Source organism: Panulirus ornatus, chromosome 14, assembly GCF_036320965.1.
Source record: "Panulirus ornatus isolate Po-2019 chromosome 14, ASM3632096v1, whole genome shotgun sequence".
In the NCBI taxonomy this organism is placed as follows: Eukaryota; Metazoa; Arthropoda; class Malacostraca; order Decapoda; family Palinuridae; genus Panulirus; species Panulirus ornatus.
Genome location: NC_092237.1, coordinates 13,424,801 through 13,450,503, shown reverse-complemented (window position 1 = coordinate 13,450,503; position 25,703 = coordinate 13,424,801). Strand labels below are relative to the sequence as shown.

At 45.3% G+C, this 25,703-nt stretch overlaps 1 protein-coding gene across 12 annotated transcripts in view; it reads left to right on the top strand.

Moving 5' to 3' along the window:
- The window catches only part of LOC139753326 (uncharacterized), a 769,854-nt gene that overhangs the window by 548,721 nt on the left and 195,430 nt on the right, over positions 1-25,703 (top strand). For all 12 annotated transcript variants that reach the window (XM_071669662.1, XM_071669661.1, XM_071669660.1 and 9 more), the window contains one exon: positions 21,113-21,313. In XM_071669662.1, coding sequence (XP_071525763.1) covers positions 21,113-21,313 — 201 coding nt within the window. The remainder of the gene's footprint in view (positions 1-21,112; positions 21,314-25,703) is intronic.

Here is a 25,703-nt window from a genome sequence, read left to right as displayed (position 1 = left end):
GCACCAGCTGTTGTGAAGACACCATCTGTTTTTGAGACACCAGCTATTGTTAAGGCACCAGCTGTTGTTAAGACATCGGTTGTTAAAAAGATTTCATCTGTTGTTTACCCTCTTTAACTACTGTTAGGACAAGCTGCTATTAAGACACCAGCTGTTCTGAAGCCCAGCAGCTGTTGTTAAGCCCACCCTGCACAAATTACATGGTTCTTGTCCCCCCCCGGAATAATTAGGCGCCTGGCTGTGCATATTTCAGCGGTGTGTGACGCACAACCACAGAAGTTCCCGTGGTGCCCTTCCTCTCTCTCTCTCTCTCTCTCTCTCTCTCTCTCTCTCTCTCTCTCTCTCTCTCTCTCTCTCTCCCAGGCTGGGGGAGCAGCGAGGACTGGGAGAGAAGGGTTTGGCACTGGTGGTGGTGGTAGTGGCTTCCTCCTCCTCCTCCTCCTCTCTCCCCCTCCCACACACACGCACCAACTCCCAGGCCGGGGAGTAGGGAGAGAGAGAGAGAGAGAGAGAGAGAGAGAGAGAGAGAGAGAGAGAGAGAGAGAGAGGGCTAGGACGTTGGAGGAGCTGGTAGCCTCCCCTCGGTTCAAACGTCCCAGTCTGGGGAGAAGAGAAGGCTTGAGGGAAGGAAGGGAGGGAGAGAGTGTGTGTGTGTGGAGGTTGGAGCTGGTGGCCTCCCCTCGCCCTGCGCCTCTCAGGGTGTTGATAAGGGAGGTGATGCTGGGAAGGAAGATGAGGAGGAGGAAGAGGAGGATGGTGGTGACAGGAGCCTGGTTGTAAGTGGGAGGAAGGTGGGTACCACATGAGCTGCCTCAAGAGAGAGAGTTTACTACTTTCAGTATGACATTTACATACTTTACATACATTTACATCTATTTACATATTGATTTACCGTGGTTTTTTATTGTCATTGTTTTTTTTCATGATACACTTGTTGAATAAGCTTCACAAGTTTCTTACTGGTCTGCAAGTAATTTACAAGTATTGTTATTATTATTATTATTGTTGTTGCTATAGATTATTATTATTATTGTTATCATTATTATTATTATTATTATTATTATTATTATTATTATTATTATTATTGTTATTATTATTAAGTTCAAGCCCCAATCATAATGATCTCATGTATCTTTTACACACACAACACACACACACAACACACACACACACACACACACACACACACACACACACACACACACACACACACACACACACACCTGGCATTGGCTAAGGGGTGTGTGTGTGTGAATACATATATAGGAATAGACACACAGTACATGTATACAAGGTTAAGAAGACAGGGAGACGCATGTGTCAACCTCTCCTATAATATACAAATAGTATCATCACAACCAATTGATCGACCAACCCTTGAGGTGAAGACGAACACTTAGGTTGACTGTGGGCAGCCTGCCCTGCCTCAGGAATCGAAATCTGGGCAAGCTCGCGCATGAATCACTGTCGGCAACGCTAACCACCACACCACAGGGACGGTAATACACCAGTCTTGTGGCCTGTCCGTCAACAGACACCCTCCTCGTCTCTCTCTCTCTCATTGTGATCACAGATCGCCAGAGTGAAGTTCCTCAACAAGCGTTGTCCTTCGAGGGTCATTTCCCATGGCAAGTGGATCGCGAGACGATCGTTCACGTATCGGTGGAATGAAATCCCCGAAGTCCTGTCTCTTCACCGAGAGAGAGAGACATCATCTCTCTCTCTCTCTCTCTCTCTCTCTCTCTCTCTCTCTCTCTCTCTCTCTCTCTCTCTCGATGAATCGCCGGAATGTTTGTCTCTTCACCTAGGGAGATCCTCTGACCAGAGCTTGGTACACAGATGCGACCTGTGTAAAGTCCATTGCAAGTCTATCTTCTTTTTTTCTGTCTGTAGCCCAAGCGGCTTCTGCTGCTGTTGCTGGTCTCCTCCGCTGCAGGCACAGGGTTGAGGAGGAGGAGGAGGAGGAGGAGGAACAAGTTTTATAATCTACTTAATGCAATCCCTGGGAGGGTGCCACCTTGTACACAAGAAAACTTCATTGTATGATCTCCGAGTCTTTTTGAGAAAATGTTGATAGGTTAAGGGGAGGAAGGGTTGCAATAACTTCATAGAGCAGCAGCGAGAGGGAGAAGAGTTAGCAAGTTGGCCACACTGGGATGAAAGTAGAGGACATGGTCAAGTTTGTGTGTGTGTGTGTGTGTGTGTGGATGTTGGTCTGTGAATGTGTGTGTGTGTGTGTGTATGATATGTTTGGTTTTCCTACCTCTTTTTAAGTTATGTATATTTGTCCTTCTAACATCAGTGCTTACCTTTATAGCGTAATATAACGTTCTGCATGTGAACAGTATATACGTACGTGTCTGTGTGTGTGTGTCTGTGTGTGTGTGTCTGTGTGTGTGTGTGTGTGTGTGGATGTTGGTCTATGAATGTGTGTGTGTGTGTGTGTGTGTGTGTGTGTGTGTGTGTGTGTGTGTGTTGGTCTATGAATGTGTGTGTGTGTGTGTGTGTGTGTGTGTGTGTGTGTGTGTGTGTGTGTGTGTGTGTATGAATGATGTGTTTGGTTTCCCTCCCTCTTTTTAAGTTGTTATGCATATTTATCCTTCTAACATCAGTGCTTACCTGTATAGCGTAATATCACGTTCTGTATGTGAACAGTATATACGTACGTGTGTGTGTGTGTGTGTGTGTGTGTGTGTGTGTGTGTGTGTGTGTTAACGCACCTGTGAGTGGAGTCGTCATGTCCTCTGGGAGTACGGCAATCCACGAAGTTAGATGATATTTGCTTTGTTGAATGAACTCGGCCAGGATTAGCAAGATGAGGGGGTGGGTGGGCGTTGTGCACGTAGTGGAGAGGAGAGAGAGAGAGAGAGAGAGAGAGAGAGAGAGGTGGGAAGTGGCGAACAAGTATCGGGAAAAAAACATTTATTCTGTAGATATCTATATGTTTATGTAAATATGGCGCTGATGTTTACGTTAAATTTCACTCTCACTACTACTCTCACAGTGTAATGGCCTTCTTGGGGCTGATGCTATTATACTCTCACTACAGCTCTCACAATGTAGTGGCCTTCTTGGTGCTACTCTCTCTCAACAACTCTCACAATGTAGTGACCTTCTTCAACTACAACTCTCACCAGTTTACACACTTACTCTCACTTCAACCTTTTCCGTTATGACTTTCGCAATAATTCGTGATCTTAGCTTCCATCCCCCCCCCCCCCCCACCCCCAAGTGTGACCTCTCTCTCTCTCTCTCTCTCTCTCTCTCTCTCTCTCTCTCTCTCTCTCTCTCTCTCTCTCTCTCTCTCTCTCTCTCTCTCTCTCCCGTGCGTTCATCGGTTAAACCCCAGGAAACTAGTTGCACATATTCCCACGTCTTTTATAGTATTCGGAAGAAATCGAAGAAAAAATGATATGGATACTCTTGTTTTCTTTCACAAAATGAAAAGAAAAGAAAAAAGAATTGGATTGACCAGTGAACTTTTGGTTCGTCCTGTTATATACCGAATCTGTATTTCTGTATTTCTCGGTTGGTTGCCTCAAAGATGGAGTGGTACCCCGACGATCATACGGGCTGTGCTGAAGAGAATTTGATTGCCTCACGAAGAAATTCTGATGCCCCTCACTCCAAGGGAGTACTTGTGCCCCTCACTGCATGGGAGTACTGGTGCCCCTCACTCCAAGGAAGTTACTGGTGCCCCTCACTCCAAGGGAGTACTTGTGCCCCTCACTCCAAGGGAGTACTTGTGCCCCTCACTGCATGGGAGTACTGGTGCCCCTCACTCCAAGGGAGTACTGATACCCCTCACTCCAAGGGAGTACTGGTACCCCTCACTCCAAGGGAGTACTGGTACCCCTCACTCCAAGGGAGTACTGGTGCCCCACACTCCATGGGAGTACTGGTGCCCTTCACTCCAAGGGAGTACTAGTGCCCCTCATTCAAAGGGAGTGCTGGTCTCCCTCACTCCAAGGGAGTACCAGTGCCCCTCACTCCAAGGGAGTACTGGTGACCCCTCACTTCAAGGGAGTACTCTTCTCCCTCGCCCCAAGGGAGTACTGGTCTCCCTCACTCCAAGGGAGTAACAGTGCCCCTCACTCCAAGGGAGTACTGGTCTCCCTCGCTCCAAGGGAGTATTGGTCTCCCTCACTTTAAGGAAGTCCCCTGCATCCGTGCTTTGGTCACCCCTGGCCACAGGGACTGTCTTTAAGGGTGCCTGGCGGTTCCCTCGTTCGATTTATTCCCCCTTCCAGCCGTAGCTTGTGTGTTTACCAGCCCGTCTGTTATGAATATGGATACCCACGCCTTCCCTCCCTGCCATCCTTCTTCTTCCTCTTCTTCTTCTTCTTCTTCTTCTTCTTCTTCTTCTCTCTCTCTCTTTCTCTTTCTCTTTCTCCATCTTAGCCTCTGGGGTTCTCCCTTCTCCTGCCTGTCTTCCGTCTCTCTCTCTCTCTCTCTCTCTCTCTCTCTCTCTCTCTCTCTCTCTCTCTCTCTCTCTCTCTCTCTCTCTCTCTATCTATCTATCTATCTATCTATCTCTCTCCCCCCCACCCCAGCGGCCGTACCTTACCTTCCTCTATATCATCACGAAGGACACCGATACTATCTTGTTTACCCGAGCGTGTTATACGTTTAGGAAGATGTGTGTGTGTGTGTGTGTGTGTGTGTGTGACTTTTTTTCCATCAATTTTTTCATTAGAATAAGACAAGTATCGTTCACTGATTTTAGCGTCAAGAAAAGCAAAAAATACGTCATACGAATATGATATTTTTGATATACATGTACATCCTGTGATTCTCTTTTTTGAAAGCAGGACTGAAATGATATAGTTGCCTCTTCCGCCACCCGTCTCTCTCTCTCTCTCTCTCTCTCTCTCTCTCTCTCTCTCTCTCTCTCTCTCTCTCTCTCTCTCTCTCTCTCTCCCTCGGCCTCTCATCCGTCTCCTTCCGCCACACGTTATCAAGTTAGCCGTCTAATTCGTCTTGCACCAACATCTCGAGATAATGCTCTCCTCTCCTCCTCCTCCTCCTCCTCCTCCTCCTCCTCCTCCTCCTCCTCCTCCTTGCACCAAACAACGTAATGTTTCATATACCAAGGTTCTCGACGCATCACCCCATCATGTTCTTCCCTCGTTTTTGCATAAACCAATATTTTCGGGGGCCACATCTTTTCCCCCCTGGCAAAAATGATTGCTTTGTCCTGCAGTTTGCTGGTTAGAAAAAAAAAGAAAAGAGAGAAAGACTGTAGCCAGTAGCGATAGATGAGCGTCCCGTCTATCTCATTCTCACTCCCAGATAGGCTTTCGAAAAGGTGTGTAGACGTCTGGGTGTGTCCTGGCCACTCCTGCTGCTTAGATCTCAACCTCTGCCTTGGTCAAGGGGTCGTCCTCTGATAGCCTAAATGCCTCTCACCAGCAAGGTTTTACTCTCTCTCTCTCTCTCTCTCTCTCTCTCTCTCTCTCTCTCTCTCTCTCTCTCTCTCTCTCTCTCTCTCTCTCTCTCTCTCTCTCTCTCTCTCTCTCTCTCTCTCTCTATCTATTATCTATCTATCTCTATTTCTATCTATCTATCTATCTCTGACGTTTTGGCATTGACCTGTGGTTGATTTTTTTATTTTCTTATCTCTATCTCTCTGACCTTTTAACGGGCACCTTGCGTGAGTTACATTTGACGATCTTTCGACGCCTCCTGTGAGGGCTTCATCTGACGACGTTTTGGCGCATCCTGCGAGAGTTACATTTGACGGTCTCTTGGCGCATCCTGTGTGTATACACTTTGACGACCTTTTTGGCGCGTCCTGTTGGGGTTATATTTGACGATCTTGTGACGCTAATACGGGGATTACATTAGACGATCTTGTGACGCATCATACGGCGATTACATTTGACACTTCGCCAACTGAGAGAATCACTGACAACCAATAAATCTCAGAATCACCTTTCATTTCCTTACATGATTGTCATGCTAAACAGGCGGTGTAAAGTAACCAAACTAAATCGTAGATGGGCGTCAATCTTGTGTACGGGGCCTTAGAAAACAGCTTCGACTAGGGCAGCCATAACCACCCATCTTATCGTAACCGTACAGACAATGCCCCTCACTCACTGCATAAGTCTTGTGTTGAGGGAACGCCACAGTTGAATGTCCGGGAGGAGAGCAGCCCACGCGCTCTCGTACAAGCTAGGTTAAGTGTGGTCGTGTTTCACTCGTCTGTCTCTGTAGCCGAATGGCATGGCAGACTCTTGTTCCATACTTCTAACCCGAGACTCTGTCAAGTAAAATTGAAGTCATTCATTTATTATTCATTCCATCATGATCAACTGTAATTATGCGTGAGTTTTACCTCCCGTGTCTCTTTAGTGTTTCCCGATGTTGTCACCGCGTTAGGAAAAAAAATTACATCAGGGTACAGTTGGTGAGAAGCGATGAGGGAGTCGGAGAGAGCGAGAGAGTGAAAAAAAAAAAATTCATTGCTGTGTCTGAAGCCCCGCGAGGAAGAGGGAGGAGGAGGTCTTGACACAGGGCCCTTCAACAGCAGCAGCAGCAGCAGCAGCAGCAGGTGGTGTTGAGGAAGGGAGGGAGGAGGAGGGCGACGACCAGCCACACAAACCACCTCCCCTCCTCCACCACACACACACACACACACACACGCACGTCAGGTCCAGATTCGCTAGGGTGCAGGAGGCAGCACAAGCCGGAACATTCCCGCAAGGCAAGGCAAGGTTATGTCGATATGTTTTCTCTTGAGAAATGTGGGTTTTTTTTTCTTCTTCTTCTTTTTTAAAGTTGTGAGGAGCTGGACTTTGTGTACTTTACGCTGCTGCTGCTGCTCTCTCTCTCTCTCTCTCTCTCTCTCTCTCTCTCTCTCTCTTCTCTCTCTCTCTCTCTCTCTCTCTCTCTCTCTCTCTCTCTCTCTCTCTCTCTCTCTCTCTCTCTCTCTCTCTCTCTCTCTCTCTCTCTCTCTCTCTCTCTCTCTCTCTCTCATATGCCTGCTGGTGCTTCTGGCTTGCTCTGCATCGTTGTCCCACAGCCAGCCAGGATGTCGCTGCCCCTGTGTGGACACCAGTGTATGTGCTTTACTATTTCCTTTCTCACTGGGTGGTTAGAGGGGAGAGGAGAGAGAGGAGGAGGAGGAGGAGCAAGAAGAGGAAGAGGAGGTGGGACATGAGTAAAGGGATAGTTTGAGGTAGAAGAGAGAGGACTGGAATGCGTACAAAGTGTCTGGTTGTAATGTATTTTGACCTTTGTGGGTGATGACCTGGGAGCGTAATTTTGGTGCCTTGTTTTGACATGAATTCCGGCAGATTCTGTGGAGTGGTATGTCCGTATGTATCAGTGTTGTATCGCCCGTTACATTGATGGAGATTCGAAAAGTCGAACTGAACTATGTTCATGGTGGATATCGAGGAATGAGTGGGGCCACCCATTCTTGGAACACACACACACACACACACACACACACACACACACACACACACACACACACACACACACACGTACGCTGTGCCGTCTGTGTTAGGCTTCGATAACGGTGACGCAAGTCCACTTCGAAGACCCAAGCAATTTTTGACTTACGAATTTAAGGGGAAAATGATGAAATAATCGAGAAGTAGAAAGAGAAGAGGAGAAATCACCTGAGGGTCTTGGAAGAGGAGGGAGAGAGCCGGGGGGGGGGGGGGGGGGTGCCTGCTGTGTTATGGGGGGGGGGGAGGTCGTATCTGTTAGGGAGTTGGAGGAGAACGCGTCTGTTGATGAAGGGGGGAAAAGTTGCAACTGTTAGGGAGGAGAGGGAGGGAGCATGCCATTTAACAAGAGAGAAGGTCGTAGCTGTTAAGGAAGGAGGGGGAAATCTACCTCCTAAGAAATGGGAGAGGTCACAGTTGTTAAGAAAAGAGGGGAAAGCCTTTTCTTTTTATAAGAGAAGGAAGGTCTTAGTAGTGGTTTGGAAGGGCGTGGGAAGATAAAAGGTCAAAGAAACGGATCACAATAGCTCTTGAGTTGTTGGTGCATTGAATTTCTCATGTGAACGGCATAAAAGAAAATGTCATTCAAAGGCGCTGACTGATCTTAAAACGAAATGTTTAAGACAGTAACGGACCTGATTTTGAACCCAGGATATTCCGCCATGATTATGCCAGACTGTTTAATCAGTTCTGGGTCAATTGCTATTTCCAATTAGTTATGTTAAGCGAACACTAAACTAATCTTCATGCAGACTTAATTTCATTAGAATTGCCTACACTTAAGCTCAACCTAGCTTAAGCTAGATCGTACATGTTGGTTGATTTTAAGAAGGTACTTCTTCAGCAACTCCGTTGCTTTCCATCGTTGGGGGCTCTTTGTGCCTTATACGAGGCACATGAGCGATGAGAACCACTGGCGCTGGGATGGGGTGTTCCTGTGGTGACAGACCACCATCACAGGCGTCCTTAATCGTTTGGTTATCGAGAAGAGAAATCGACCCTTACCATCCACACACACACACACTACCCTCACCAGTCAAACACCACCACTGCATCCTCCAACCGCACCCACACTGCACTCTTAATTTACACACTACGTCGTCCATGTACTGCACACTACACTCTACACACTGAACCGTCAGTTCGACCACGAAATCGTCCTCGCCAACTCACAACCAACACCATCTACTTTTCTGCCATCTCCATCGGGCGTCATTTTCATCTCCACCCATCTAGTCATTGCCCTCACCATCCACTCTCCATCCTACTCACTCCCATCTGTGGCCCACACCACTCGCACAGCACCCACAGTGACTGAGTCCCTTATCACGGCAGAGTCCTCAACACCCCCTCTTTTCCTCGACACCCTCACCCTGACGAAGGACTGCCAGTGACCCACCCCTCCACACCCACGCCCATACACTTTTCCCTTTGATCTTTTTCCTGCCCTCCTCCTCCTCCTCCTCCTCCCCTCTCTTTGCCCCACTATCTCCACCCCCCCCCCCCCCCAATCCTCTTTACCTCCTCCCCTCCCTCTCTCTCTTACCATACACTGCCCTGAGGCCAACTCACGTAGTCGACGTTCTTTTTGCCTCATCGATCATCCAGGTCTATAAGCTTTTGTGTGCTGGGAAGGGGGGCGTTGGTTCGAATCCCTCACGCCACGTCACGAAGGGACGGTTAGAAAAAAAAAAAGAAAATGGGCGTCATAACGGTGACTTTTCACCGCGGGAGTAGGCATGGCTGTGGATTAAGTTGGAGATTATCTATAGATGGCTGAGATTTACAGATCCAGGGGACACGTACAGAGCAGACATCGTATATAGAAGACGTGTAACAATCAGCGTACATCATATATGTGTTTTCGTAAATGTATAGCCTAGGGAACCCTTTGATGGGGCTGTTACAGCTTCAAGTCTGCGCTACTTTCATTAGCAGGGAAATAATTGGCTCCTCTGGGGTGAAAAGTTCCTCTTCGAGATTGTGCTTCTTTTCGTCCACTGGCGATGATACAGTCCCGGCATAACCTCAGGCTGGCGGAGTTCGGGTACGACCATCATACACGTACGTCTCCCGATTAGCGTTCCTTGCATATGGTACATATTCATTACTTTCCCTTCATGATCAGTGAAAGACAAATCGTCAGTGCTTCAAGGAACGCTCTTGAGGAGTCAGCTGTAGGCAGTGGAGCTCCAGAGTCGGTGCCGACCCACCGCTCAGACGACGTAGAAGTTGGGCTGTGTATGGGCCGTCTGACCGTCCCTACAACTTTAATTCCGAGAGCACGAGACGGTATGATCCTTGAGCACGAGACGGTATGATCCTTGAGCACGAGACGGTATGATCCTTGAGCACGAGACGGTATGATCCTTGAGCACGAGACGGTATGATCCTTGAGCACGAGACGGTATGATCCTTGAGCACGAGAAGGTATGATCCTTGAGCACGAGACGGTATGATCCTTGAGCACGAGACGGTATGATCCTTGAGCACGAGACGATATGATCCTTGAGCACGAGACGATATGATCCTTGAGCACGAGACGGTATGATCCTTGAGCACGAGACGGTATGATCCTTGAGCACGAGACGGTATGATCCTTGAGCACGAGAAGGTATGATCCTTGAGCACAAGACGGTATGATCCTTAAGCATGAGACGGTATGATCCTTGAGCACGAGACGATATGATCCTTGAGCACGAGACGGTATGGTCCGGCCCTTGGGGTAAGATGGGAGGAACTTTGACGTGTCAGGGGCAGGTCGGAAGATGGGATCATCATATACTAGGGTCATGCCGACCTCCTGTTGGGGTTAATAAGAGCCTAAGACATCTGGTAGGTACGCTGATATCTTGTGAATTAACGGGGAGATATCGTCCGAAAAACTGCCGTTGAGTTTTAGAAAATCGGTCAATTGAAGTATGACCAAAAATCCGGTCTGAAAGTTGATAGATCTTAACTCGTTTTCTTGATAAGAGGAAGTTGTAGGTGCTCCTCCGCAGGCTTAAAAAAAGAGCATGAAAACGGAGATGGAATTCGGCCAGAGCATGGCGACGGTTCTGTTGGACCTTTGGCATCCTATTATGTCTTGTGGAGGGGGGGGGGCAGCACAAGTCGGCATAGACAAGGATTCACTTTCCTGAAGACGTAAACCTTCCTCAATTCCTTCTCTCTCAGACGCGGTATGACAAAAGGGGATAATTGGAGGTAAGACTAGTGTACTAACTTCCAGGACGAAGCTGTGGTACTCGATGGCCTTTAGGGGTTGTGGTATACATACGCTCTAAGGGATCGAAGGCTAGATATAGGTTCTAATAATGGAGTTTGCCGTCGTAGCTAACTTGTTTCTTTCAGGCGAAGGAAAAAGAACCAATCGACGGGCTTGATAATGCCACCACTTTTCCTTATACTGTCGACCCGACAGTTCAATAGTATTCTTTGCACTGACTACACCATTTATAGGGTTGAAATAAAGTCTACTCGTCTTATTTCAGCAAGACGCTATCTTTTTTTTTTATTTGCATCTGATTTAAACATCTCTCACGTGGAATGATTTTTGTTTTTTCCTTTTTCTTTTTGTCTCAGAATTTACAAAAGATACTCTCATTTCGACGGTAAGCAACCTTTCGACTTTTACCATCATAAAAAGCGGCAGTTCGGGTAATTGCCGCTTTTACTGGCGTATTGCCGCTTCTGATGCTAATAGTCGAAAGATTTTTCACTGCCCCAAATAAAGGATCCTATTGGCTTAATCTCCATTTCACGTAGGAAATGCCCGAATAGAATGAAGTAAAATCGAAATTCCCATTGACATGGCTAAACAGGTCGAGAAAACTTCATTTTCGACTAAAGGAAAAAAAAAAGGGAGGGAGGGGGGAGTGAGTTACCTATGGGAAGTAGTTTTAAGTTTGCGAGGGCTGTAGGCCTGTCATGAAGTTCGTAGCGTCGCTGTGATGCCTCAAGAAGAAGCAGGACTAAGCTAAGCCCACTCACCTGCTGGGACATTACTTAAGCCACCAGATGCTCATTAGAAGACGACGAGGATGTTTAGACTCAGCTGTGGTTTGTTGCCGTAACTTGCGCGGGCTCCCGGGCAGCTGGGGGTCCTGGGTGGAGTCCTTCTGCACTTAGCTATCCTGTCTCCATCCATTTATATTAGGGATGCGGGATACTTTTACTAGCCCTTCAGCAGGTAACTCTGTCATAGACCATCGGGTATTTTTTTTTTGTCTTTCTTCGTAATGTATTTCTGTGTAGCGTTACAGTCCTTTCAGCAGATTGAATTCGTCACAGACCATCAGGACTCCTGTTATCTTTCCTTCTCCTGTTTCCCCAAGTCCCGTTACTGTCCTCCAGCGGATAAAACTGGTCACAGACCATCGGGTCTTCTGTTATCTGTCTCTGTCACGTATCTCCATTTGCCAGGACTATCCTCATGGGAAATAACCTCGTCATAGACCATCAAATTTACTGTTATCTGTTGTTCTCAAGTACTCCCTTGTACTGTTACCGTCCTCCAGCAGATAGCCTCCTCATCCAGACAGAAATACACCCATACCTGAACACATGATGAACACGTAGATATACACCCACGCAGATGAACACCATGTTCACCCACACCCATACGAAGGTCAGGGCTATAGTACATCTTAAGTAGAAGCAGTTCTTATGTACATAATATAACGAAGCTGACACCGTGTGGGCTTTTATGTCTTCCGAGCTGCGTGGATTAGTACAGTACATATGTCAACCCTAATGAAAATCACTGAGTACACATTCGCCCTAGAGCATTACATACAAAATGCATCATGACGGAACGATGCTTACTGCGTCTCACGCTTACTGTGTGGCCGTTGGCAGTTCAGGGGTGGGCCGTTTTGATATCTGTGTCTTTCCCTGCGACTCGAAGCTTTGGAACTCTCTACCTTCTCACTGTCTTTCCCAGAAACCATGACCTGACACATTACGAGAGATAGGTTTTCCACTCCGTCCAGAATTAGTAAATACTTTCCCTTGACCTCTTTTTCCCCCCCTTCATAGTCCACTATACATTTCAGTTGAGGCAGGTCCTTGATGTGGACTTTAGTCTGTAGCCTCGAACGTAGAGAGAATAAAAAGTACTTACACTTTGAGGGAAAGTAACACCACGTTCAAATCGATTTTGTCTGAATAATGCAACACATCCGAGTACATCTGGTCGAAATTTTTATTCATGATTACGCCAAGACCATTTTCTATGAAAGAACCCTTTGTGTTACCCTGGTCCTATTTATAGGCCCCATGGCGCCCAACTCTGCGCTACTTCCAGTCGCAGGGAACTGTAGATTCTTCTGGAGTGAGAAGTTCTCTGACGAGACTGTACTCCCAGTTGATACAACCTCGACAGAGGTGACTTTTCAATCGCCCCAATCAGGTGTAGGTCTCAATCAAAGCGTTACATACATCTTGACAGGAATGAACATCCTGACTTTCAGACCCCCAGGGACTTTCAGACCCCCAGGGACTTTCAGACCCCCTGGGACTTTCAGACTCCCTGGGACTTTCAGGCCCCCTGGGACTTTCGGACCCTCTGGGGCTTTCAGACCCCCGGGAATTTCAAGCCCCCCCCCCCCGTGACTTTCAGACCCCCTGGGACTTTCAAAGCCCCAGGGACTTTCAGATCCCCTGGGACTTTCAGATCCCCTGGGACTTTCAGATCCCCTGGGACTTTCGGACCCTCTGGGACTTTCAGACCCCCCGGGAATTTCAAGCCCCCCCGTGACTTTTAGGCCCCCTGGGACTTTCAGACCCTCTGGGATTCTCAGATCCCCAGGGGACTCTCAGACCCCTAGGACTTTCAGACCCTCTGGGACTCTCAGACCCCCAGGGACTCTCAGACCCCTAGGACTTTCAGACCCCCAGGAACTTTCGGACCCCCCAGGGACTTTCAGACCTACCCCTTGCGGTCCATATAACTTCCCTAATAACGGAGTTTCTGGCGCCTAGGAGGAATGCCTGCGGCTCTGTAGGTAATGGTAAGATCGATTGCTTTTTATAGTGATATTCGTTGATTTACGAGCCTCTGTATACGCTCGCCATTCCTGGAAGTGAAGTGGGCAGCAGCAGCCGCCGGTTCCATAAGGTGGTTTTGAGACCAGTGAGAGAGTTTCTTCATTTCTGTGGCAGCCCCGTGAGTGAGGGGTTTTTGTGTGTGTGTGTTATGTTCCCAGAGCGAATAATGACGAAGTATTAACTTGAATATTCATTCTAAGTTCTTTCCGAACAGGTTTATCTTCTTTCCTCCTTATATTGTTAGTGGATCACGCAAGACTGAAGTAGAGAAACTCATGGCCAGTAAAGAAAAAAGAAGAATAATAGTGGGTGTTCATTAATATGGACGGAGCAGCGTACTAGACGAATGGAATGAGTTGCCCAAGAGAGGCCGTAAACGCTAACACGTTGAGAAGTTCCAGACATTCGTTATGTAAATAACACTGGTAATGAAGGCTGGGTGTAAATAAGAATCACCTCGTACGGGGCCAGCAAGCTACTAGCCTTGGCAGTTTCCGATAATGCTAACGTTCCGTCGATCTGAATTATGTTTACATTACCCAGGTTTATTGACGTCAGAACACTTTTCATCCACCGTACACCACCACGTTCTGGTCTCCTTACGTTCACACTCTGGTTGGGGTCGAGGTGTGTTATCTTTCCCCTCCACCATTGCCTCCCTCCCTGCCGGCCTGCCTGTCCGTCACCAACTGTAACTTGGGTGAAGGATGATGTCGGCAACTTAAGTGAAGGCTCTCGTCAGCAGATTCAAACTCCTGCACAAGATGCGATCTTGACGAACACCAAGGCCACGCTCTGTTTGCAAGGACAAAGTATCGAGGGGGTCATGGTCGGTTATTATCAGGGCAAAGCGTAATTTGACGCCCAAGATGCGGGCAAAAGTGGGTTTTGTGTCTCTTGCCTCGAACATCTGAGTCAGTCTTAGTTTTCTCCCCTGTGCGTTGCAGCAGCAGCAGCTCAAGAGGACGCCCTTGCCCCCTTTCAGCTGAGGCGACCACCACCATCTCCCCCTCCTCCTCCTTTCCCCTTGACCTGGCGGGGACTTGCCTTGCCCTTCTGGCTGGAGCCAAACATTGACCATAGAGCCGGGCCGGTAATGATCCCCTCGCGCGGAATACCTGACGAGATCGCTCATGGGAAATCGATGTCTCTTATTGGCTACGGGGCCCCACTACGTCCTTCCTGCAGGGCAAACACCCGCTTTAGAACACAGCCTTCTAAGGTATGGGGGAACGCGTGGCTTTGTCTGGGTCTTCCCGGTAACTGAACTGGACCGAGAGTGCGTGTGTTTGATTTCTGACGAATGTATTTTGATCACACCGTAAGAGGATCTGGGTTATTAAGCAAGTGTTACGCTCTTGGGCTTACGGTAACTTGGGGCGAGATAGCTATAGGAGTTGTGCATCTTATGAGTGACTGGAATGAATAGACGTCAAAGTCTTCGTCTTACGAGTATATGGATGGAACAAATGACACAGTCTTATTCTGACAGTTATCCAAGCTGAGAAAACGTCGGGCCTATTTACGGTAAAGCATATTACGCTCTTCGCCTCACGGTTATGTTTCTGGAAGGAAACATATGATGGTCTGGAATTAGCGGGTAGCTGGAATCTAGAACGACTTAAAAGACCATCTGACCCAAGCAAGTGTCGTGTCCATCTTCCAGGTGGATGAAATTACAAGATACACCGACTCGTCTGGATGACGCCCTCATAAACCGGTTCTTTCACAGTGACGTGCCTCCACGTCTGCTGAAGTTCAGTCGGTTCCAGGAGGACTCCTAGAGGAAGAAGAACAAGAAATGGAGTTCTAGAAGTCCACTCTGTTGTGACCCGTCGCTTAAAAAAAAAAAAAAATGCCCTCTGGAATTACAATGATGATAGACGACCTTTCCGACCTGATTATGCGACAAGACTGGTTTAGTGAACTGGTCGACTTTGCCTTCAGGGAAAACGGGAAGAGATCCGATACGTATCTTCATTTGCGAGTAACAGAGGGACAAAAGACTGCTAGAGGGAGTTGGCTCCTGGCCGTGTTCTCCTGTCATCTACCTGACTGTAAATGTAAATTGCTGTTCAGCCATTCCTCTTTGATCTCACGTTTCCCCAAAAACGATTTACCTTCGAAAAGAATATTGAAACGGAAACGCTTAATACAGAGACCTACTCTCTCTCTCTCTCTCTCTCTCTCTCTCTCTCTCTCTCTCTCTCTCTCTCTCTCTCTCTCTCTCTCTCTCAGGATTACACTCTATATCCGAAAAAAAGGAGGAATGAATGGTTTTACATGCGTGCATGTCTTTGGAGCAGATATTATGAGTGTTTTTGATACACACACACACACACACACACACACACACACACACACACACACACACACACACACAGGCCCTGCCTGTGTCTGTGTGTCACCAGCCCTGCCTGCCAGTGGTTACATCACTGGCAGAAGCTTCGTCAGAGAGCAACTCAATCCCAAGTTTTTCCACGTTTCTTTAACTCAGAGGAAGCGCACCCTTGGGGTCTGCAGGAGTTTTTTTTTTTTTTCTTTTTTTTGAAAAAAAGAGATCCTGCGTAATACCAGGACTCTTTCAGAGAAAATTGGTCCTGAAATAGTAACAAACGAATGAATATATATGTGTATATATATATATATATATATATATATATATATATATATATATATATATATATATATATATATATATATATGTATACATATATATATATATATATATATATATATATATATATATATATATATATGTATGTATGTATATATATATATATATATGTATGTATATATATATATATATATATATATATATATATATATATATATATATATATATATATATATATATATATATATGATATTATGCATTCTTATATATACTCGTGTCATATTTCGTATTCACAACACAGCTTAAGGTCTTAAGATGTAAATATACATATACATCTACATATCATTCTCCTACCCAGAATAACTATTGCTATAATGCCTCTGCCCAGAATAACTTCGTTTTTATTTCTGTCTGTCTATATTCGTCGCAATATTTTATTTTGCAATATCTCATCCGTTTCGAGGATTTCATCTTTATATATATATATATATATATATATATATATATATATATATATATATATATATATATATATATATACGATTCACGAGAACCTTTTAGAAAAAAAATAAACTTTGTTATATTTTTTAGAATTCAACTGAATGTTTTGTTGTATGTAATTTTTGTATTCGATTTTATAAACGTCTTTCTTACCCTCTTATATACCCAGTCCTAGAATGAAAGGCGCAATTATTTACTTAATTCCTCATTTAGTATTCATTATCCCTCAAGTAAAGACTTGAATCTTAACTTATATCAGTTCAGATTACTTTTGACCCAATTGTGCAAGACTGGAAGACCCTTACACAAGACAGTGTGACCCTTGAGTGTGACGAGCTGGCCTTAGTTCCACCTTTAGACCTTCATACATACGGTCGTACAGCCATGCTTGAGGATCGTACGTCGTGCACCCTGAGCGTTCCATGATACTCGAGTAGGACCAATTTCGAGCGCTTTGCCCTTGTTAGCAATGCTGGTTTACAGCAAAATACCACAGTGGCAGCGGGTGAATTAAGAGAACGATCAAGTCGCCTTCCCGTAGAATAAATGACTTGGGGGGGTTTTGCGTAGCGCTACCCACATCCCTGGTGCTATTAAGGACCTGCCTTGGAGACTTACCTCAGGTTTTCTTCCTGGGCTTTCACAGGAATGAAACCCGACAGACTAGTAGGCATAGAGGATGAAATCGTAGTCCTATATGATGGATAATCAGATGTATGTATGCTTTATAATGCTCTGTGAGTGGGCGAAATGATTCTAGAACTATAAGGCATAATTGTATATATATATATATATATATATATATATATATATATATATATATATATATATATATATATATATATTTTTTTTTTTTTTTTTCTTTTTTCTCAAACTATTCGCCATTTCCCGCGTTAGCGAGGTAGCGTTAAGAACAGAGAACTGGGCCACTGAGGGAATATCCTCACCTGGCCCCCTTCTCTGTTCCTTCTTTTGGAAAATTAAAAAAAAAAAAATGAGAGGGGAGGATTTCCAGCCCCCCGCTCCCTCCCCTTTTAGTCGCCTTCTACGACACGCAGGGAATACGTGGGAAGTATTCTTTCTCCCCTATCCCCAGGGATAATATATATATATATATATATATATATATATATATATATATATATATATATATATGTATACATATATATGTGTGTGTGTGTGTGTGTGTGCTCTATAATGTTGTGTGAGTGGACATGACAACAAATATCTGAAAATCATTAGAAGTAAATGATCTATAAGCGTTTGCCTCTCTTCGTCCCAGAGTTTGTCTCACATTTTCTCTCTCTCTCTCTCTCTCTCTCTCTCTCTCTCTCTCTCTCTCTCTCTCTCTCTCTCTCTCTCTCTCTCTCTCCAGTCTCCTAGCACGTCTCTCCTCTTCATATCTCGTTCTTTCAGCGCCTCTGATATTAGATTAGCAAACATTTCGCTACTTCAGGGTGAAATATGCACGTGACAAGAGACTTAAACATTAATTCAGCCCAGAGGCGAAGGGCCACGCCGAAATTTTATTTCCCTAAGGACGTGCCGTCGTGCTCAAGGGTCTTACCGTCGTGCCTAAGGACCATACCGTCGTGTTCGATGGTCGTACCGTTGTGTTCAATGGTCGTACCGTCGTGTTTAAGGATCGTATCGTCGAGTTCAATGGTCGTACCGTCGTGTTCAAGGATCGTATCGTCGCGTTCAAAGGGAGTACCGTCTTGTTCAAGGGTCGTGACATTGTACTTAAGGATCGTCCTGTCGTGTTTAGTGGTCGTGCCGTCGTGCTCAAAGGGTCGTTCTGTCGTACTCAAGGGTCTTACCGTCGTGGGTCAAGGGTCGTGACATTTTTTTCAAGGATAGTAGCGTTCAGTGGTCCTGCCGTCGTGCTCAGGAGTCGTGCCGTCGTACTCAAGGGTTGTGCCGTCGTGCTCAGGGGTAGTGCTGTCGTGCTCAGGGGTCGTGCTGTCGTGCTTAACGGTCGTGCTGTCGTACTCAAGGGTCGTGCCGTCGTGCTCAAGAGTTGTGCCGTTGTACTCAAGGGCTGTGCCGTCGTTCTCAGGAGTCGTGCCGTCGTGCTCAAGAGTCGTTCCGTCATGCTCAAGGGTCGTGCCGTCGTGCTCAAAGGGTCACAAATGGAGGTGGTGGTGGGAAAGTAGCGTTATGCTTATGTATCAGTGTACTCTAGAAAATACATGTGTTCACTTAACGTTTGAAAAATGTATACGTGCATTTATGTATGCATTGAATGAATTCATTGAATATGTGCCAATGCATTTGCCATAAAGTATCCGAATGTTTGCGTACTTACGTATGCATATATACGGGTGTAACACGTATGTGTTTCCCGGTAAGTTTTCCCTATCTCTGTTTTTGCGTATGAGTGTGCGTGCGTATGGACGTGCAGATGGCCTTCGCACTGAAGGCTCGCGTCAATACATGTCATGGATACGAGCGGACAGACGATGAACTGAGCTGCTGCTTCCCGTGAAGTTCCATCATCCTCGTCTCGCAAAGTCACGTCAAGAGACTTCCCCCTCACGTACGTGAACTTCCAGGCATCTGCGACAACGTGGTGTAGCGTCGACGCAAAGCTTCACACACGCACGCACACGGCAGCTTTAGCCGCGAGGGAGGAAGAGAGAGAGAGAGAGAGAGAGAGAGAGAGAGAGAGAGAGAGAGAGAGAGAGAGACGGGAGAGGACCCAGCCCAGGCCACAGTATGACCCGACCAGAAGCACTTCTTCACGGTGATAACACGAGTGTGTGAACGAGGATGGTGATGCGTGCCTCGTGTTATAGCCAACTTATGTGCCTCTTAAAACCCCCCCGACAAACCAACCCCACCCTAACCCCCCCCTAAACCCTCGCACCCTCACACCCTCACCCTTCCCTCCTGCAAAGGACCTTCTCGTCAAAACACTCGCTTATATTGTCTATTAGCAGCTGGAGGAGGTGAAATCTTTAATGGAAATATATATATATATATATATATATATATATATATATATATATATATATATATATATATATATATATCTTTTTATTTTCTTTTTCTTTCAAACTATTCGCCGTTTCCCGCGTTAGCGAGGTAGCGTTGCGAACAGAGGACTGGGCTTTTGAGGGAATATACTCACCTGGCCCCCTTCTCTGTTCCTTCTTTTGGAAAAAAAAAAAAAAGCGACAGGGGAAGATTTCCAGCCCTCCGCTCCCTCCCCTTTTAGTCGCCTTCTACGACACGCAGGGAATACGTGGGAAGTATTCTTTCTCCCCTATCCCCAGAAAGAAAAACAAAACTGTGGTGTAATTCGATATGACACCATCGTTACGATAGAAATTCATCTAAATTGACACCCTTCTTTTAAACTTTTAGAAGAAATCTGTCTTTTACCCACTCCTTGAATTTCGTGTAGTTTAAAAGATTTCTTTGTGCTCCCAAGTTTTTTTTTCTTTTTTTTTTTTTGTCTTTTTTGAATTCGTCAGGCGTTGACGTCAGCATCAGGAAGCTGACTTTATAAAGAGTTTCTCTTTAAGGAGAGAATTATTGACCAATGAGCTCGGGAGTTGAACGAAGCGCTTCGGTTGTTGATTAGCAGGTTTCTCGTAGAAGGGTTCATAGACTTTAACGTTGTAGATCGAAATGAAACGCGTATTTCAGGATCAACTCTTAGAGAATTTATTTTACATATAAGACTGTATGTATTTTGTATTCACTTTTCATCGAGTTGTATGAGGCAATATCGAGCGTCAATGATTCTTTACCGTTTTCAGAAGACAGGAAAGATGAATGGGTTACTCTTTTATTTCTATCTTTTTTTTGTTTCAATTCTGTCGCAAAGTCACGAATGAATTTCAGTGTGAAATACGCGACGTCTGAGTTAGGTTTTCAGAGTGAGTGGCGTAAAACTTTGTTCAGAGAAAATAAAACTTCTCTGTCTGACTCAGTGCGCAGTTTGTTCATTCTGTAGAGTTTTACAGTAGAATTGACGCAACACGAACAACAACCATTCTCTAATGTAATTTGTGTTCATGATACGTGTGTGCACTGTGGATTTAAAATTGCCCATCACCCTACCTCGCTTACGCAGGGGGTGGCTATGCTGTTTCCTGTGGGGTGTGGTGGCGTCGGGAATGGATGAAGGCAATCAAGTATGAATATGTGCACGTTTATGTATGTATATGTCTTTATATATATGTGTATATTTTATGTATATGTATGTATATGTACGTGTGTGCGCGTGTATATGTATATATGCGTGTATATGAGTAGATGGGTCCTTCTTCGTCTGTTTCCTGGCGCTGCCTCGCTGACGCGGGAAACTACCACCAAGTAAAGAAAATATATGTATGTGTGTGTGTGTGTGTGTGTGTGTGTGTGTGTGTGTTTTAATCTGATGAAGGCACCAGTTTCAGTGATTGATGCCATCTTCCATCACAATGAGTTGACCTTAAAACCTTCTCTCTTGTCTTCCCCCCTTCCCTCCCAGGTCGTCCTCAGCCCAAGGTGTCGTGGTGGTTCGGGGACGCCGTCATCGACGACTCCTGGTCGGCCATGGCGACCGACGTCGTGTCCAACACCCTGGTGTTGAGCCCCCTCACCCGCGCCCACGCCCACTCCGTGCTCACCTGCAAAGCTGCCACGGCCCCGGTGGCTGTCACCACCACGACCGTCACCATCGACATGCACCGTTAGTTGGCCTGGTTTGTTGTGGGAGGGGTGGAGGAGTGTGGGTTGTGGTGAGGGATTAAGGGGGAGTGTGTGAGGGATGGATGGTGCCCCCTTGACTTGAAGAGAATTAGTAGGTGGGGGGTCTTTGTACTGTGTCACTGGTCGTGATGGGTGAATGGACATGGGAGATAACTGTAGTGACACCAAGACTCTACTATAGAACCAACCCCTGCTATAAAACCATCCCCTGCTATAAAACTAACCCCTGCTATAAAACCAACCCCGGCTATAAAACCAACCCCTGCTATAAAACCAACCCCGGCTATAAAACCAACCCCTGCTATAAAACCAACCCCGGCTATAAAACCAACCCCTGCTATAAAACCAACCCTTGCTATAAAACCAACCCCGGCTATAAAACCAACCCCTGCTATAAAACCAACCCCGGCTATAAAACCAACCCCTGCTATAAAACCATCCCCTGCTATAAAACCATCCCCTGCTATAAAACCAACCCCGGCTATAAAACCAACCCCTGCTATAAAACCATCCCCTGCTATAAAACCATCCCCTGCTATAAAACCAACCCCTACTATGAAACCAGTCCCTACTATAAAACTAACCCCTGCTATAAAACCAACCCCGGCTATAAAACCAACCCCGGCTATAAAACCAACCCCTGCTATAAAACCAACCCCTGCTATAAAACCAACCCCGGCTATAAAACCATCCCCTGCTATAAAACCAACCCCTGCTATAAAACCATCCCCTGCTATAAAACCAACCCCTGCTATAAAACCAACCCCTGCTATAAAACCAACCCCTGCTATAAAACCAACCCCTGCTACAAAACCAACCCCGGCTATAAAACCAACCCCTGCTATAAAACCAACCCCTACTATAAAACCAACCCCTGCTATAAAACCAACCCCTGCTATAAAACCAACCCCCTACTACAAAACCAACCCCTACTATAAAACCAACCCCTGCTATAAAACCAACCCTTGCTATAGAACCAACCCCTGCTATAAAACCAACCCTCTACTATAAAACCAACCCTCTACTATGAAACCAACCCCTACTATAAAACAAACCCCTACTATAAAACCAACCCCTACTCTAAAATCAACCCCTACTCTAAAACCAACCCCTGCTATAAATCCAACCCATACTATAAAACCAACCCTTACTATATAAGCCAACCCCTGCTATATAACCAACCTCTCACGCTATAATCATGAACGCTTGAAATGTGATTTGCACGACCAGAACCATGACAATACTATCACCATCATCACCACCATCACCATCATATACCATCATCACCATCACCTGTACCATCACCATATACCATCATCCCCATCACCTGTACCATCACCATCATATACCATCATCACCATCACCTGTACCATCATCATATACCATCATCCCCATCACCTGTACCATCACCATCACCATCATATACCATCATCACCATCACCTGTACCATCACCATATACCATCATCACCATCACCTGTACTATCACCATATATCATCATCACCATCACCTGTACCATCACCATCATATACCATCATCACCATCACCTGTACCATCACCATATATCATCATCACCATCATTTTCATCTCCCGTTTTCCGTCCGTGTCAAAGCTTCCCAGAAATCCACCTTGACTTTTCCTCCGTTGCCTTCAGCCTCCTCCTCCTGCCACTTCCCTCGCACCTGGCGACGGCAGCATCACAATTCTTCACTACATGACCGAGGTGATCAACATCCTAGCAATAATAACTGGCCTTGTATTATCCCTTCCCTTAGGATCAGTCGTTCGTGTTAAATGTCATACAGAGCATTTCACTCGTCGCTGATGAATACACCTTTTCCACAGGTGTGTTTCGTGTTGACCAACACAAAAGAGCAGATGTTTTAAAGATGTTCAGGGGAAAGAGGGACATGATCACGTAGACGATGTTGTTGAATCAGGGTGCTTCATCCACTGGTGTGTGTGTGTGTGTGTGTGTGTGTGTGTGTGTGTGTGTGTGATTTTAAGGGAAATACGATTTTTTTTTTTTCTTTTTTTGCGGCGATAGATCAATTTTGCTTTTTTTCGTGGGGGATTACTGGGAGATTACGTGGAGTCCAGATCGCCCAGCGGAGGGAAGTGTTACGTAACTGATTTAAATCAGGGTCGCCAAGACAAGAGAAAACACATCTACTCACCTCCGGTGTGTACAAAATGTTGGCTGTTCGTGTCTGTAACTCCGCCGTCGTTGTGATGTTGAGAGACATGTGTCATGGCAACGATTTGTGGTGGTCGTCTTATATGTTCTTCCCGGAAACCATACCATTCAAGAACTGGGGTTGAGGGAGGTTGGGGGGAGGTTGGACGTAAGGATTCCCTTTGCGATCTCTGTGTGGAAGGATTACCTTTGCGTTCTCTCCGGCAAAACACTGGCCAGTGTGTCTGAGAGCTGAGAGAGAGAGAGAGAGAGAGAGAGAGAGAGAGAGAGAGAGAGAGAGAGAGAGAGAGAGTATTGTCAGCCACGTTTACCCCTACAGTTGTTTGGGAAATGTGAGAGAATATTAACTTTCGTCTTTTGCATTTCGGACTCTCACTGTTGCTCACGGAATTGACCATGATTTACCACGCAAGTTATGATGGGGGTTCAGAAGTCCAGGCCCAAGTTATGAGTAGACTTTGCAGAGGATGAGAGAGAGAGAGAGAGAGAGAGAGAGAGAGAGAGAGAGAGAGAGAGAGAGAGACAAGCCGACACTTGAAAGTAAAAGGAAAAAAAAATGAGAAAATGGGAAAATCCTTATAAGTGACGAGGTTTTGTGTGGAGGATGAGATGGTCGCATCTTGGGCTTATCTGTTGCAGTAAAGGCTTTTGAATTGGAAGAGCCTGTACTCAAGTCTTGTTATGCAAAGATCATACCTGGAAAAAAAGAAAATACGTTCACCATCGAAGAGTTGATGAAAGTGAGAGTAAAAAAAAAAAAAAAAGGACGAGACATTGGAATAATAGGGAGAAGGAAGATGAAAGGGAGTAAACAAACATGAGTATATCAAATTGAGACGAATTCAGGTGAGACGAGGAACCACGAGCATTGTGATGACCCAGAGGGATGGTGAGGCTTGGACAATTGTGATGAGGAACGATTGATAGAGAAACCAAGACTTGAAGTGAGACATTTGGCGTATATAAGCTTCAGAAACAGTGCCTTTCCATAGACATTATCATTCATTTCTCAGTTTAAATGAGTGGATCACGGTCCATACATACTTTCTCATTTAACAACACTCACACAACCCTCACCCAGGGTGTGTGTGTGTGTGTGTGTGTGTGTTAAGTGAAACACGGTCTCCCACACTTACAAAACAGTTCCTTGTTCCATCAACTTTAAAAACCTTAAGTTTATTCATCTACGCTGCTTGGGGTCTCCATTCATACCACCACCAGACGCAGATTCCCTCCATGTTATCCCCTGGTCATTCCTTTAGCATCTTCATCTAAAAATAATTTAACTCGAATCATTTTTTTTTTTTACCGCACCTGTCTATGGCGTCAGCAGTGCACCTATCCTTCTTGCACCTTCTGCTGTATATATATATATATATATATATATATATATATATATATATATATATATATATATATATATATGTGTGTGTGTGTGTGTGTGTGTTATCTCCGGGGACAGGGGAGAAAGAATACTTCCCTGCGTGTCGTAAAATGGGAAGGAGCGGGGAGCTGGAAATCCTCCCCTCCCGTTTTTGATTTGCCAAAAGAAGGAACAGAGAAAAGGGCGAGTGAGGATATTCCCTCTAAGGCTCGGTCCTCTGTTCTTAACGCTACCTCGCTAACGCGGGAAATGGCGAGTATGTATGAAAGAAAAAGATATATATATATATATTTATATATATATATATATATATATATATATATATATATATATATATATATATATATATATTGTATTAACTTGCCATTCCTCCTACATGACTATATCATCTCAAAAGACTCACTCAGGTTCCTTGATAATGACAACTTCATATCGCATAACCTTTTCACATATTCCTTTTTCCATTGTCTATCCTTCAGAATTAAGCAATCAAGTCCATCTCTGCTGCCCCCCTTTTTTTTTTTTTTTCTTAATTTTATGAAACTCTCCGTTATGGAACTTTAAAAAAGGGCTATAAAATCAAACTGATATAAGACGTAGAATATATATCATCCATACGTAACATGAAGTGATATTTACATCTTTTCCATTTAACTAACAAATACAGTAGCTTGAGAGTGTATATATATATATATTTGTTTAAATGACTCGATTTGTGTTCTGTAATACACCATGAAAGACTGACAAGTTCTTTGTTGCTTATTAACATGAGAAAAACTTTTAGTTACAC